Source organism: Phacochoerus africanus, chromosome 2 (genome assembly GCF_016906955.1).
Source record: "Phacochoerus africanus isolate WHEZ1 chromosome 2, ROS_Pafr_v1, whole genome shotgun sequence".
In the NCBI taxonomy this organism is placed as follows: domain Eukaryota; kingdom Metazoa; phylum Chordata; class Mammalia; order Artiodactyla; family Suidae; genus Phacochoerus; species Phacochoerus africanus.
Genome location: NC_062545.1, coordinates 255516665 through 255530022, shown reverse-complemented (window position 1 = coordinate 255530022; position 13358 = coordinate 255516665). Strand labels below are relative to the sequence as shown.

General features: G+C 50.7%; 1 protein-coding gene across 1 annotated transcript; it reads left to right on the top strand.

Moving 5' to 3' along the window:
• Positions 1 to 2776: 2776 nt before the first annotated feature.
• SLC46A2 (solute carrier family 46 member 2) lies at positions 2777 to 13058 on the top strand. The gene is made up of 4 exons (XM_047768176.1): positions 2777 to 4053; positions 5459 to 5542; positions 5898 to 6054; positions 12217 to 13058. Exons 1-4 carry the CDS (start codon positions 2934 to 2936, stop codon positions 12272 to 12274), a joined length of 1419 nt encoding a protein of 472 aa, XP_047624132.1. The 5' UTR covers positions 2777 to 2933; the 3' UTR covers positions 12275 to 13058.
• The last annotated feature ends 300 nt before the right edge of the window (positions 13059 to 13358 follow it).

Genomic DNA, 13358 nt, shown 5'->3' with positions numbered 1-13358 from the left:
TGGAAGAACAGGGTTCAGAATGGAGTGGGAGAGCCCGGCCTGGGCTGGGTGAAACCAGTACCTCCCAAGGTGCTTGTAGGTGAGGAAGCTTTGAGGGGCTGCCAGGCCAGCTCTACAGGGCACCTCTTAAAGGGGAGACTAGGTGAGGGCTTCTCTCAGCAGAAGGCGCAGCTGACCAGGCCTGGATACACCAGGCTGAGCAGTGACAGGGAGGAGTAGAGAAGATTCCAGCTCATCTGAAAACTACCTAAAGGGCACCTGTCTACACAAGATCATTGAGAGTTTAGCCCCTCTTCCCACAAGGGCATTATCCATTTGGGAATGCTGGAGTCGTCCCCCTTGCGTGACTTCCGGTTCTGGTTCGCATGGGCTACCATGGCTGCGTTGGGGTCAAGCAGACAGGGAGAGCGGTTGAGTGTTTTTTGACTCTCCATCCCTGGGGGGGACCTGGAAGAAGATAGGTCTACCTCCATGGTGCCTCGTGGCCCCTGCACCCTTTACCCTGGTCCTTTTTGCAGAAGTGTGTGTCTAAAGGAGGAAGCAGGTCTCCACCCAGTCCTAGGCAGCGAGCCCATGAAACGGAGGAAGAGCCACTGAAAAGAAACAAAGGGTCTTGGGACTTTATTAAGGAGCAGATAACCCTGGTGACTCTGTCCTTGTAGGATCTACTCCCCCCCACCCCCGCCAGAGTCCAGTTTCAGCATCTTTAGGGACACCTGGCAAGCCCTCCTCCCCTCTCCCTTGGGCCTTGGGATTGAGGCCAGAGCCTCTAGGCTGGGGCCAATGCTGGCTCTGGGCCCATGAATCCAGGTGCTCAAAGGAGGCCTCTTCTCTGAAAGGCCTTTGGCTTAAAGAAAGGGCTGAGACTGGCAGCTCCTGAGGTTTTTTTGGGTTTGGGGGGGGGGGGGGGATTTTGTTTTCTAATTGTGTGGGAAGAACACGTCACCTGAGAGGTACCCTCTTCACAAACTGTTAAGTGTGCAATATGTTATTGTTGCCTGTAAATACAACTCACAGCAGCTCTCTGGAGCTTATTCATGTAGCTTAGCTGAAACTTTATGCCTGTTGATTAGTAATTCCTCATTTCTCCTTCCCTCTGCCCCGAGTCCTGGGCAATGGCCTTTCCACTCTTTGACTCTATGAATTTGACCGTTTTAGACCTCATGGGAAATCAGGTAGTAGTTGTCTTCCTACACCTGGCTTATTTCACTTAGCATGATGTCCTCAAGGTTGATCCATGTTGTCACAAATTGCAGGATTTCCTCCTTTTTAAAGGGTGACTAGCATTCAGGTGTTTGTATGTATATACCTCATGTTTTTTTTCCTGTCAATGGACATTTCGGGGCTTCCACATCTTGGCTATTGTGAATGGTGGCGATGAACATAGGAGTGTTAATCTCTCTCTAAGATCCTAAAAATCAAGTGGGACTCTATCTCATTAAAAACTTCTGCACAGGAGTTCCCGTTGTGGCGCAGTGGTTAACGAATCAGACTAGGAACTATGAGGTTGCGGGTTCAATCCCTGGCCTTTCTCAGTGGGTTAAGGATCTGGCATTGACGTGAGCTGTGGTGTAGGTTGCAGATGCAGCTCGGATTGCGTTGCTGTGGCTCTGGCGTAGGCTGGCGGGGTACAGCTCCGATTCGACCCCTGGCCTGGGAACCTCCATATGCCGCGGGAGCGGCCCAAGAAATGGCAAAAAGACAAAAAAAAAAAAAAACCCTTCTGCACAGTAAAAGAAAAATCAGAGAAAGGGCAACTTATGAAATGGGAGAAAGAGTTCCCTGGTGGCCTAGCAGGTTAAAGACTCAGCGTTATCACTGCTGTGGCACAGGTTTGATCCCTGGCCCAGGAATTTCTGCATGCCGTAGATGCCTCTGAAAAAACGGAGGGGGGGGGGAGAAAATACTGCATATCATATACCTGAAAGGGGGTTCATCTCCAAAATATATAAGAACTCCTTGAATGTAAAACAAAAACAGGCGAAGGACTTGCATAGACATTTCTCCAAAGAAGGTATAGCAATGACCATCAAGCAAATGCAAAAATACTCAACCTCACTAAATCTCAGGGAAATGCAAATCAAAACCACAATGAGGTATCACCTCACACCTGTCAGGATGGCTATTTATCAGAATAGGTGTTGATGAGGCTATGAGAAACGGGAACCCTTGAAGCAAAATGCTGTAGCTTCGAAGGAAAACAATTAGAAGACTTCCCCACAAAAAAGGCAGAAATGCTCTATGATCCCAGAGTGTTACTCTCACTGCTGGGTATTAATCCAAAAGAACTGAAATCAGGATCCCAAAGAGATTTATTAGTACTTCTGAGTTTTTTACTTTTCTCAAAGTCTGCTGCCCTGCTCCCTACAGCACGTGGGTCCCCGCTGCTTTTAAACCCCCAATATAACCCTCCTCTCCCCGAGCCCATTGATCCCAGGCAGCATCCTAGGCACCCCTCACCCCACCCCACTCCCCACCCCGACCCAAATCTGTCTTGCCGGAGAATTATGCTCCTTGCCTGGGGTCTCAGGTCAGAACAAGCCCTAGATGAATGAGTCCAGCGACCTGCGCGAGGTCCAGGCACGCCGGGCTGAGGGGAAATCAGCCGGTCAGGCGGCCGCGCTCCCCGAAGCAGCGTGACCCGGGGGCATGGGGGTACGACTCGCTGTGCGCTCCCCGCGCCCGGCTTCCTTGGGCGGCTGCCAGTCCCACGCTGCCGGTAGGGGCGGAGCGCGGCCTTTTTTGGTCTGGGGAGGAGTGGCTGTGCGGCCCGTGTTCCCTCAGCCTGAACTCGGGCCGCCTGGCGGCTGTCACTTGTGCCCCGCGTCTTGGCTCCGCGCGCCTCCCCTCTTTCCCGCGTGCACCCGGCCTGAGCCCCGGTCCTCGGGAGCAGCTGCCAGTGTGCACGCCCCCCTATCTCCCTATCCGACCACATGGGCCCCGGGGCCATCTGCCCGTGGAGGGGCCCCCTGCCTCGCCTCCAGGTCTGGACCTGGATCGAGCCGGTGGTGGCCTCCAACCAGGTGGCCACCTCCCTCTACGACGCGGGGCTGCTCCTCGTGGTGAAGGCATCCTTCGGAGTCAGGGCCTTTTCCAACCACAGCGCCAGCCCGTCACCCAGGGGGGCACTAGAGGACCAACAGCAGAGGGCCCTCTCCAACTTCTATATCATCTACAACCTTGTGATGGGCCTGACGCCCTTGCTGTCAGCCTACTGGCTGGGCTGGCTCAGCGACCGCTACCACCGCAAGATCGCCATCTGCGTGCCGCTGCTGGGCTTCCTGCTCTCCCGCCTCGCGCTGCTGCTCAAAGTGCTGCTGGACTGGCCGGTGGAGATGCTCTACGGGGCCGCGGCGCTGAACGGGCTGTGCGGTGGCTTCTCAGCGTTCTGGTCGGGGGTCATGGCCCTGGGGTCCCTCGGCTCCTCCGAGGGCCGCCGCTCCTTGCGCCTCATCCTGATTGACCTGATCCTGGGCTTGGCGGGCTTCTGTGGCAGCATGGTCTCCGGGCATCTCTTCAAGCAAATGGTTGGGCACACCAAGCAGGGCCTGGTGCTGACCGCCTGCAGCGTGAGCTGTGCCACTTGTGCCCTTTTCTACAGCCTCTTGGTGCTGAAAGTCCCTGAATCCATGGCCAAGCCCAACAAGACTGCGGATACAGTGTCGGGCACAGTCGGCACTTATCGCACCCTGGATCCTGATCAGCCAGCCAGCCAGAGTGTAGTGGGGCACCCTCTGGCTCCTGGAAAAGCACGGCCCCAAAAAACCATCATCGCTCTGCTCTTTGTGGGTGCCATCATATATGACCTAGCGGTGGTGGGGACGGTGGACGTGATCCCCCTCTTTGTGCTGAGGGAGCCTCTCAGTTGGAACCAGGTGCAGGTGGGCTACGGTATGGCTGCGGGGTACATCATCTTCATCACCAGCTTCCTGGGCGTCCTGGTCTTCTCCCGCTGCTTCCGCGACACCACAATGATCATGATTGGGATGGTCTCCTTTGGGTCCGGGGCCCTCCTCTTGGCTTTTGTGAAAGAGACGTACATGTTCTACATTGGTGAGTCTGGCCTTCCTGGGGAGGCAGGATGAGGGCACTGCTGGCCCCCCACCCCGAGTCATGGGGCTGACAGCAGGGAAGCAGTGGTCTAGTGGTCTGAGCCCAGCACCAGGGATTATAGCTGGTCCCTGGAGGTACAAGGGAGGTAGGATGATTTGCACTTGAGTTTGCTTGTATTGTGTGGTGTCATCTGTATTGTGTTGTTGCCCACTGTGATGTCGCCAGAGTGGCATCCATAACTCTTGGACATCAAGGGAGAGGTAGTCAGTGGTGCCTGGAGTCAGTAGGAGAGGCTTCGGGGTGGCCCTGAGTGAAGGCGATGGGGTTGAGTTTCCTCTCCCCAGTTGTAAAGGGAAAAAAAAAGTTAAGGCAGCAGAAAAATCCCCTTAATTGAAATCATTTCAGGTCAAGCACAGGCTTTTTAAAAACAGACAAAAATCCTCCAGCAATGCCCTCCACAGCCAATGTAATACCCTCCCTCAAGGAAGCAGAATGAAGTTTCTTCTATCTGAGGACATGGGCCAGGCACCTGCAAGCAGAGAGGTCCGGAACGGTGGCCCAATAGAAGTTTCTGTGATGACAGAAATGCTCTGTGTCTGTTCTGTCCAGTACAGTAGCCACTGGCCATGTGTGGCTCTGGAGCCCTGGAAAGGTGGCTTATGTAACTAAAGGACAGAAGTTTTCATATTTAGTTGCATGTGGCTGGCAAGTGGCTAACATGTTAGAAAGAACTCTAAATGGTTACCAGAGACTGTCCTTTGGCTGGGGTCACACACCTCAGAAAAACACCTCACAAAACAGCAAGATTACCTTTAGCCAGCTCCCAGTTAAACACGCCATGTGCAAGAACCAGAATACCCCTTTCCATGCACCCCAGTCTGTCTCTTTGTCTCTGTCTCTCTTTCACACACACACGCACACCACATCGGGGATGACAAATAGGGCTTGAGGGAAGGAGGGGTGTGTGGCAGTGGTGACACAGGTTTCTGGACGCAGTTTGCCAAAGCTCCTGGGACCATCTCCAGAAGTGCTGATGAAAAGGAGGGCGGACACCTCTCCCAGGAGGCAAGGGAGAGGGATTTTGAGTCCCTTGAGTGACATCTGCTCCACTTCCCTAGAAACCACTCAACTCTGCCAATAAGGACACCCTTCCTCTGTCACCGTGTCAACCGTGCCTTGCCACCTTGCAGATGAGTCTGCATCAGAAAGCTCGGGGAGCCAGCCCGCCCTGGGGGAGGTGGCAGAGGGGGGGCACTAGTCTGCCAGAGAAACCACTTCTTCCCAGGCCAGCCACCTAGGGATTGTGGAAGAGTGGGTTTGAAGATAGACTTTTGCTTTACTCTAATGTATTCTTTGGCCAAGCCTGGGCTACAGGGAGGAGTGTTCTCGTGTGATTCCTTTCCAGCTCGGGCCGCCATGCTGTTCGCTCTCATCCCCATCACAACCATCCGATCTGCAATGTCCAAACTCATCAAAGGCTCCTCTTACGGTGAGTGAAAGGAAATCTCTCTGAAGCTCTCTGCCTCGAGGGTTTCAGAGCCGCTCGGCTTGAGGCACAGGGTTTGGGCTGGCAGGAGGCACAAGGGGAGAGCCCCAGAAGCAGCCTGGAACACACTGGTGTCCACCCAGAGGGGAGGGGGTGGAAGACCCAGAAAGTGAGCCACTGCAAAGCCACAATCGAAGGGAGACACTGCCACGCACAGGATGGAAGCAGGAGTCCTGGTAAAATGAGCCATGCAGATGGAGGGAGTCCGGTAAGGGTAAGGGGTTCTCCTGAGAGCACCCCCAGCCACCCACCCCGGAGACTCAGCTCTAACATGTAATCTTCTTGGTAACCTTTGCAGGAAAGGTGTTTGTCATCCTGCAGCTGTCCCTGGCTCTGACCGGGGTGGTGACATCCACGGTGTACAATGAGATCTATCAGCTCACCATGGAAAAATTCGTGGGCACCTGCTTTGCGCTCTCCTCCTTCCTCTCCTTCCTGGCCATCATCCCGATTGGGTAAGACGGGAGTGGTGTCTGTTGTTTGGGCCTGGGGCTTAGGTCAGGGGCGGCTGGAGCATTTCCAGTCCACGATCAGAAAGCCTTTATTTTCTGCATTTACACAATGGGTTCTGAGCAGGCTCTCTCACAAAGGAGAAGTTCTCCTGTTCCCCCAAACTCATAATCTGGCAATTTAGGAATTCCCTCAAGACACAGGTCATAAACAGAGGACCTCAAGAAGCTGGCTCACTTCCTGGCAGTTTTGTAACACCATTTATTTATAGGCTCCTCATATACTTCCCTGTAATCACAGAGGCTGGGGTTGAAAGAAAAGCCTTCTTGAACCATTCAGACTTCGTTTGTCTCGTCTCATTTAGGTGACAGTCATCTGGCCTCACTTCCAAGTGCTTTCTTTCTGTACTTTGCTGAGCAGCTGGTGGCCTCTGCTCGGTGCCCTTGAATTCTCATGGCCTCTGGACTGTGGGAGCTTTTGTGTAGGATGTGAGCAATTCCTTGGACCTCTCTGGGGCACTGTCTCATTTGTCAAAGGAGAGTGCTAAAGTCTGGGAGCTAACAGGCAGGAGGCAGGCTGGAGGAGCAAAGGAGGGACACTCCAGGCTGTGGTTGAGAGGGCCAGCCTGGGTCATCACCAAAATGGGATTGGGGAAACACACACGAGCCACAAGGGCAAGCCATATATGTGACTTTAAATGTTCTAGTAGCCACGTTTAAAGAGTAAAAGGAACAGGTGAAAGAATTTTAATATTTGACTTGGCTCAACATATCTAAAAGATCATTTGCCATCAATTTAGAAAATCAATTTTTTTTTTAAACAAAGTCTTTGAAAGCCGGTATGTATTTTATACTGACAGTTGGACTCAATTTGAATACATTTCACGTGTTTAGTAGCCAGTGGAAGTAGTGGCTGCATATTAGCTCAGCGTTGGTCTGTTTAGGCCCTTTTATCCATTCCTAAAATAAGGTTCTCTCATGCTTGTATCAATCCCACCAGAGGAGAAAGGAGTCAAAGAAATTACATCCCGGGTAAGATGCAAGGGACTTGATACAGATTTGCCTTTTAAAAGGGACCTGCCTAGTAGCACATGACAGCTCTGCCTATCAGTCATGGGGACGTTACAGGCAGCAGAGTAGACAGAACTGAAGGCAGTTTGGAGAAAGTGGGAAGCGGATGGTGGAAAGGGCCTTTTTTGAATTCTCACATCACACTGTATAGGTCCCTGCCTGCATAGAAAGTTAAGCCTCCTGGAGTTCCAGTTGTGGCTCAGCAGTTAACGAACCCAACTAGTATCCATGAGGATATGGGTTTGATCCCTGGCCTTGCTCAGTGGGTTAAGGATCCAGAGTTGCTGTGAGCTGTGGTGTAAGCTGCAGACGCGGCTCAGATCCCACGTGGCTGTGGCGTAGTTGGGGGGCTGCAGCTCCAATTGGACCCCTAGACTGGGAACCTCCTTATGCTGAGGGTGCAGCCCTGAAAAAAAAGAACAAAAAGACAAAAAAGGGAAGCCTCCTGAGGCAGGAGTCATCAGTCATGAAGGCCCTTTGCTTTATTTCTTAGTTGAGAACAAGCTATGAAGGTCAAACAGCTGAGAGAACCAGTGCGAAGCAGCAGATTTGATACTAGTCCCCTCTAGTATCCAGTTGTCCAGTTGTCATCTTCCCAAGGGCTAGGAATGGGCCAGACCTGTCCTCAACCTGCCCAACCCTTAGGCCTTTTCATGTGCCCCTGTTTTCACGAGAGTCTTTGCCGAATGGGTTGAGCTTAGCTAGACCTGGCTGGCGATGCAGACACCTCAGAAGTCCCAGTTCTTTGTCCAAGTGAGTAATGGATTCGTGGCCAGGCCACTCGGAAGTTATCCAGTCCTATTTGCTTGGCAGTTGGCTGAAAGACTCTCTTTCACCTACATAAACAAACAAACCCCCCAAACAAAAGAAAACAAGTCTGACTAGTTAATGTGCTCAGAGGTAGAGATATAAACAGGCAAATGGAAGCAATGAGCATACGCGATAATTGGGTCCTTGCTACGGTTTCATTGCTTGATAGGTGTGCCAAGAGGCTTTGCCTTCTTTGAGACTTTGGGGTCCATGAAGCAGGCATGCTTCTCTTGACGTCTCACCCCAGTGTACCAGGTAATATGCCCTTGGACCCAGGCCTACCTTCTGTGCATGGAATTTTAATCACAATATGCATGTTTATGATCTTATATCACAGAAGCAGGGACAGAATCGTGAGCCAATCAAGTAACTGAAGGCTTACGTGGCAGAGAAGCAGTTGCTAATTGTGTCCCTCTGTTGTAGACATTTAGTGGTAGAGGGACCCATGCGGCGAACAAAGCCTCCTTTGCTGGCTGTACATTGGACCCTGGAGAGATTTTAAAACTTCTGGTATCTGGATCCCACCCCCAGAGATTCCAACGCAATGGATCTGGGATGCAGCCTGCAGAGGAATTTTTAAAAGCTCTCCAATTTATTCAGATGTACAACCGGAGTTCAGAACCTCTGGTATGAAGAGAGTGTTTCTATCACCTTTCCCTTCCACAAAGTCACTAAATGAGAGCCTAAAAAATTCCGGAGGCCAAGGCTGTACCATCATTCATTAAGTGCAATCAACAGGAAAGACCAGTAGAACTCTAACCGCAGAAAGAAAAGCTACATTCCAAAGACATAAAAGCAGAAGAAGACATGTCACAGCAGGAAGCAGAGGAGGGCTTGGAGGGCGGAAGCTTGGAGAAGCTCCTGGGCCAAGCTGCCAACAGCCTGTTTGCAAGAAGGGGCTGTGGGCCCAACCCTTCCTAGTACTGAAGTGAGTTGACCTGATGAAGCTTAGTATTTCCTGTGATAGGGAGATGCTGAGGGAATCTGGTGGTGCCCACCTGCAACCCTCTGGCCACCCAACACCCATGCCCTCAGCTGCAGCCTGCCTTGGGCTTCACAGAGAGAATAGAGGCCGTCATGGGTGAATGGGCTCCTCTTCTCTGAAGGAGACGTACAAGCCTAGGTGCATGTGCACCCAGCATGTGCTCCTCCTCCCAGCCTCTCAAAGGGGATAACAGCAAACACTTAAATAGACCTTATTATGGGCCAGGCACTACTTTAATTTTTAAAATTTATTTCATTGACGTGTAGTTGATTTACAATGTTGTGTGTATCTCTGCTCTACAGCGGTGATTTCGTCAAATTTTCTGTACAGCAAAATTATTCAGTCTTTAACACTTCAAATTACCAGTTCAGTGCCCCAGATTGATTCATGAGGCCTCCAAAGCCTGCTCCCCTCCGGTCTTTCCCATCTCATTCAATGGCAGGCACACTCAGGCAGGTGGAAATCTGAGGGTCACAGATATCCTCCCTCTCCTTTGTCTTCCCCAATCTCCAACCTAGCAGGCCTTGCTGATTCTACCTCCAATACATTAGGCCTCAAATTCATCCTTTTCTTTGTATCCCTACTGTTGCCACCCCTAGTCCAAAGCACTTGAGGGACCAAATTAGCTTTTGAGCCATTCTCTCCCCATGCACACTTGTTCCCCTCACACCCTCTCCACCAGGTGGCCAGAACAATTTCCTTAGAGTGTACATCTGTTCACACCCTCTCCTGCTCAAAGCTCTGCACGTGGCTTTCATTGCTCTTAGGATAAGACCCAAATGTCTCCCCCCCCTTCCCAGTTGGCATAACATGTTAAAAAATTATTGGAGTTCCCGTCGTGGCACAGTGGTTAACAAATCCAATTAGGAACCATGACGTTGTGGGTTCAATCCCTGGCCTTGCTCAGTGGGTTCAGGATCTGGAGTTGCTGGAAGCTGTGGTGTAGGTTGCAGACACGGTTCAGATCCTGCGTTGCTGTGGCTCTGGTGTAGGCTGGTGGCTACGGCTCCGATTAAACCCCTAGCATGGGAACCTCCATATGCCTTGGGAGCGGCCCTAGAAAAGGCAAAAAGACAAAAAAAAAAATTATTTAAGTACTGAAGTTCCTGTCGTGGCTCAGTGGTTAAAGAATCCGACTAGGAACCACGAGGTTGCGGGGTTTGATCCCTGGCCTTGCTCAGTGGGTTAAGGACCCGGTGTTGCCGTAAGCTGTGGTGTAAGTTGCAGACGCAGCTTGGATCCCGTGTTGCTATAGTTCCTATTAGACCCCTAGCCTGGGAACCTCCATATGCTGCGGGAGCGGCCCAAGAAATGGCAAAAAGACAAAAAAAAATTGAAGCACTGCTTTACAATATTGTGTTAATTTCTGTTGTACAGCAAAGTGACTCAGACACACTCTTTTCATGTTCCTTTTCATTATAGTTTATCACAGGATATTGAATACAGTTCCCTGTGCCATATAATGAGGACCTTCTTTATCCATTCTCTAGATACCAGTTTGCCTCTTATCCCAAACTCCCCAATCCTTCCCACCTCCACTACCTCCCCACCTTGGCAGCCACAAGTCTGTTGTGTCTGTGCGTCTGTTTTTGTTTCATAGATATGTTGATTTGTGTCATCTTTTGGGTGCCCTATAAGTGATCTATGGTATTTGTCTCTGACTTCACTTAATATGATAATTTCTAGGTCCATCCATGTTGCTGCAAATGGCATAATTTCACTCTGATGGCTGAATAAATATGTGTGTATAAATATGTATGTATATATATACACACACACACATTCTTTATCCATTCATCTGTTGGACTTTGTTTCCATGACTTGGCTATTGCGCATAGTGTTGCTATGAACATTGGGGTGCATGTATCTTTTTGAATTATAGTTTTATCTGGGTATGTCCCGAAGTGGGTCTGCTGGATCACAGGAAAACTCTATTTTTAGTTTTTTGAGGAATCTCCATACTGTTTTCCATAGTGGCTGCACCAAGTTACATTCCCACCAACAGTGCGGGGCGGGGGGGGGGGGGTGTTCCCTTTTCTCCACACCCTCTCCAGCATTTATTTGTAGGCTTTTTAATGATGTCCAGTGTGAGGTGGTAACTCACTATATAGTTTTGTGTTTCTTTAGTAATTAGCAGTGTTGAGCATCTTGTCATGTGCCTATTGGCCATGTGTATGTCACCTTTGAAGAAATGTCTAGGTCTCCTGCCCATTTTTCAACTGGGTTGTATTTTGTTACTGAAGAACTCTTTGTATATTTTGGAAATGAAGTCCTCGTCGGTTGCATCATTTGCAAATATTTCTCCCAGTCTGTAGGTTGCGCCCGCTTTTGTTTAAATGGCTGCACCCGCAGCACATGGAAGTTCCTGGGCCAGGGAGTGAGTCAGAGCTTCACCCGTGACGCATGCCGAGGCTGCAACAACGCCACACTCTTTAACCCACTGTGCCAGGTCAGGGATTGAACCCCTGCCCCTGCAGTGATCCAAGCCACTAGAGTCAGATTCCCAACCTGCTACACCACTGTAGGAACGCCTGTCTTTACGTTTTGCTTATGGTTTCCTTTGCTGTGCAAAAGCTTGTAAGTTCAATGAGGATCTCTTTATTTTTGCTTTTATTTCTATTGCCTTGCGATCTAAATGTCTTACTGTGGACCCCAGGTCCTGCATAAACCAGCCTCACTCGCCTCAACCACTTCTTTAGCCTCCCATTTCTGCCACTAACCACTCTCTCTTCATGCTATGCTTCAGCCCCAGACACCTCCCCTCATGCTCTTCCCCCTTCCTGATCTGCACATCTAGTTGTGGTCTTAACACGAACACCATTTTCTCAAAGAGGACAGGAGAAAAGCCCCTTCTGAATCTAAATCACATCCTCTATTACATGCTTCCCAAGCTGAGGCGCCCAGAGCTCAAACAGCTGAGGAAAAACTAGAGGTTCTCCTTCCTCCACATCCATTTACCTACAAATATCCTCAAACCACGCAAAGATTCATGGAAGAGAGAAAAGGGCTACGGAGAGGCGGCAGCTAGTTCTGCTGGGGATGAGCAAAGCTTGGTCTGGAGACAGACATGGGTGTTCATCATCAGGCAGAAGAAGAGAGTCCCAAGAAAAGGTAAATGCAGAGGCAAAGGGCTCTCGCTGTTATGGGAACAGGACTGAGGCTGGAGTGAGAGAAGTTCCCTGGGGCCATCTTCCTCCACGCCCACAACCTTCTGCTGTCATAACAGGTAGCGCCTCCCAGTGACAAAAAGGTCACCCCATTCCAGCTCTTCTCTTCTAACTCCCTGTTGCCATTTCTTACAGCATTGTGGCCACGAAGCAAGCCTCGTTGTTGCAGTGTGGTGACACGGCAGAGAAATGAAGGTGCTGATCTGTGGGAGCTGAAAACACGCAGCCGTGGCCGGGCCCCTCCAAAGACCCAGGAAGAGACCAGGAACTGGGGACCAAGGCGGCTCCTTGCCCAAGAAACCCGAGTTGGCCTCAGACTGACCTGCTCTGGTGCAGGGCTCTCCCTGGTGGGTGGGGAAAGCACTTTCCTGGTGATGGAGGAACTTTCTGAGCTTTCAGACATTGAAATTAGACAGAGGTGAGGTTCTGCAGGCAGGAGAGCTCAACTTGCACGGGCGATACGCAGGCTGCACCCACAGCCAGACCAGACCCCGAAGCCTCTTTCTTCGAGGACCATTCGCTGAGGGCTCCCACCTGGGGCCAACTAGTCACCTAGGGAGTCCAAGCCCCACATTTTCAACAGCCCGAGGGATAATGCGGAGGGGAGGTTTGGTAAGAACTGCCACCAGTGGGCATGCCATCAATCTTTGTTAAATGAAAATATAACCTTGAAGGAAAGTTACTTTCTTCCCTGAGCCTGTGTTACCTGCGAACAGCTCCAGAGAGAGCTGGACCCCTGGCACTTGGCTTCAGGGTTGTTTTGTTGTTTCGAAGACGCAACTACCCCAAAGCTTTCTTCAATGGACTATATGAAATTTGATACTTCAGTCAACAGTCCTTTCCAAACTGAGAGATATGAAGGGAGAGGGGAGTGGAAATATGCTGAGAGGCCTTTTATTTTGAGGTACTTATTTTTATAGCCTATTTTACGACTATAAAGGCAGCCTCACCTGCTAATAAAATCAACGTTCATAACATGAGTGTGAGTCATTCTTGCTGAGGAGGTCTGCTTCCCTCTGGAACTCAGGTCATTCTTAGGCTGGGGTCAAACTTAAAGCTAGAGGATGCATGTACATCTCGGCACATTTGCGTTCAGAGTCTGTGTCTCTAATCCCTGGCAGGGAGTGTTCAAAACTTGAAGGCACGTCTCCTAAGGTCCCGGCTCCCTGCGAGGTGCTGGCATACAGCGAGACCATGACAGCACCTGCCCCAACAGTGTATTATCTAGGGGGTGGAGCAGACAGAACAGCAGGCACTGATGCATCGTATAATAAACT

Bases quoted from the DNA above. Each gene is read 5' to 3' on its own strand.
- SLC46A2 (XM_047768176.1), top strand. From the start codon at position 2,934: ATGGGCCCCGGGGCCATCTGCCCGTGGAGGGGCCCCCTGCCTCGCCTC. The intron at 5,543-5,897 runs GTGAGTGAAAGG...TAACCTTTGCAG, and splicing joins CATCAAAGGCTCCTCTTACG to GAAAGGTGTTTGTCATCCTG. The intron at 6,055-12,216 runs GTAAGACGGGAG...CATTTCTTACAG, and splicing joins CTGGCCATCATCCCGATTGG to CATTGTGGCCACGAAGCAAG.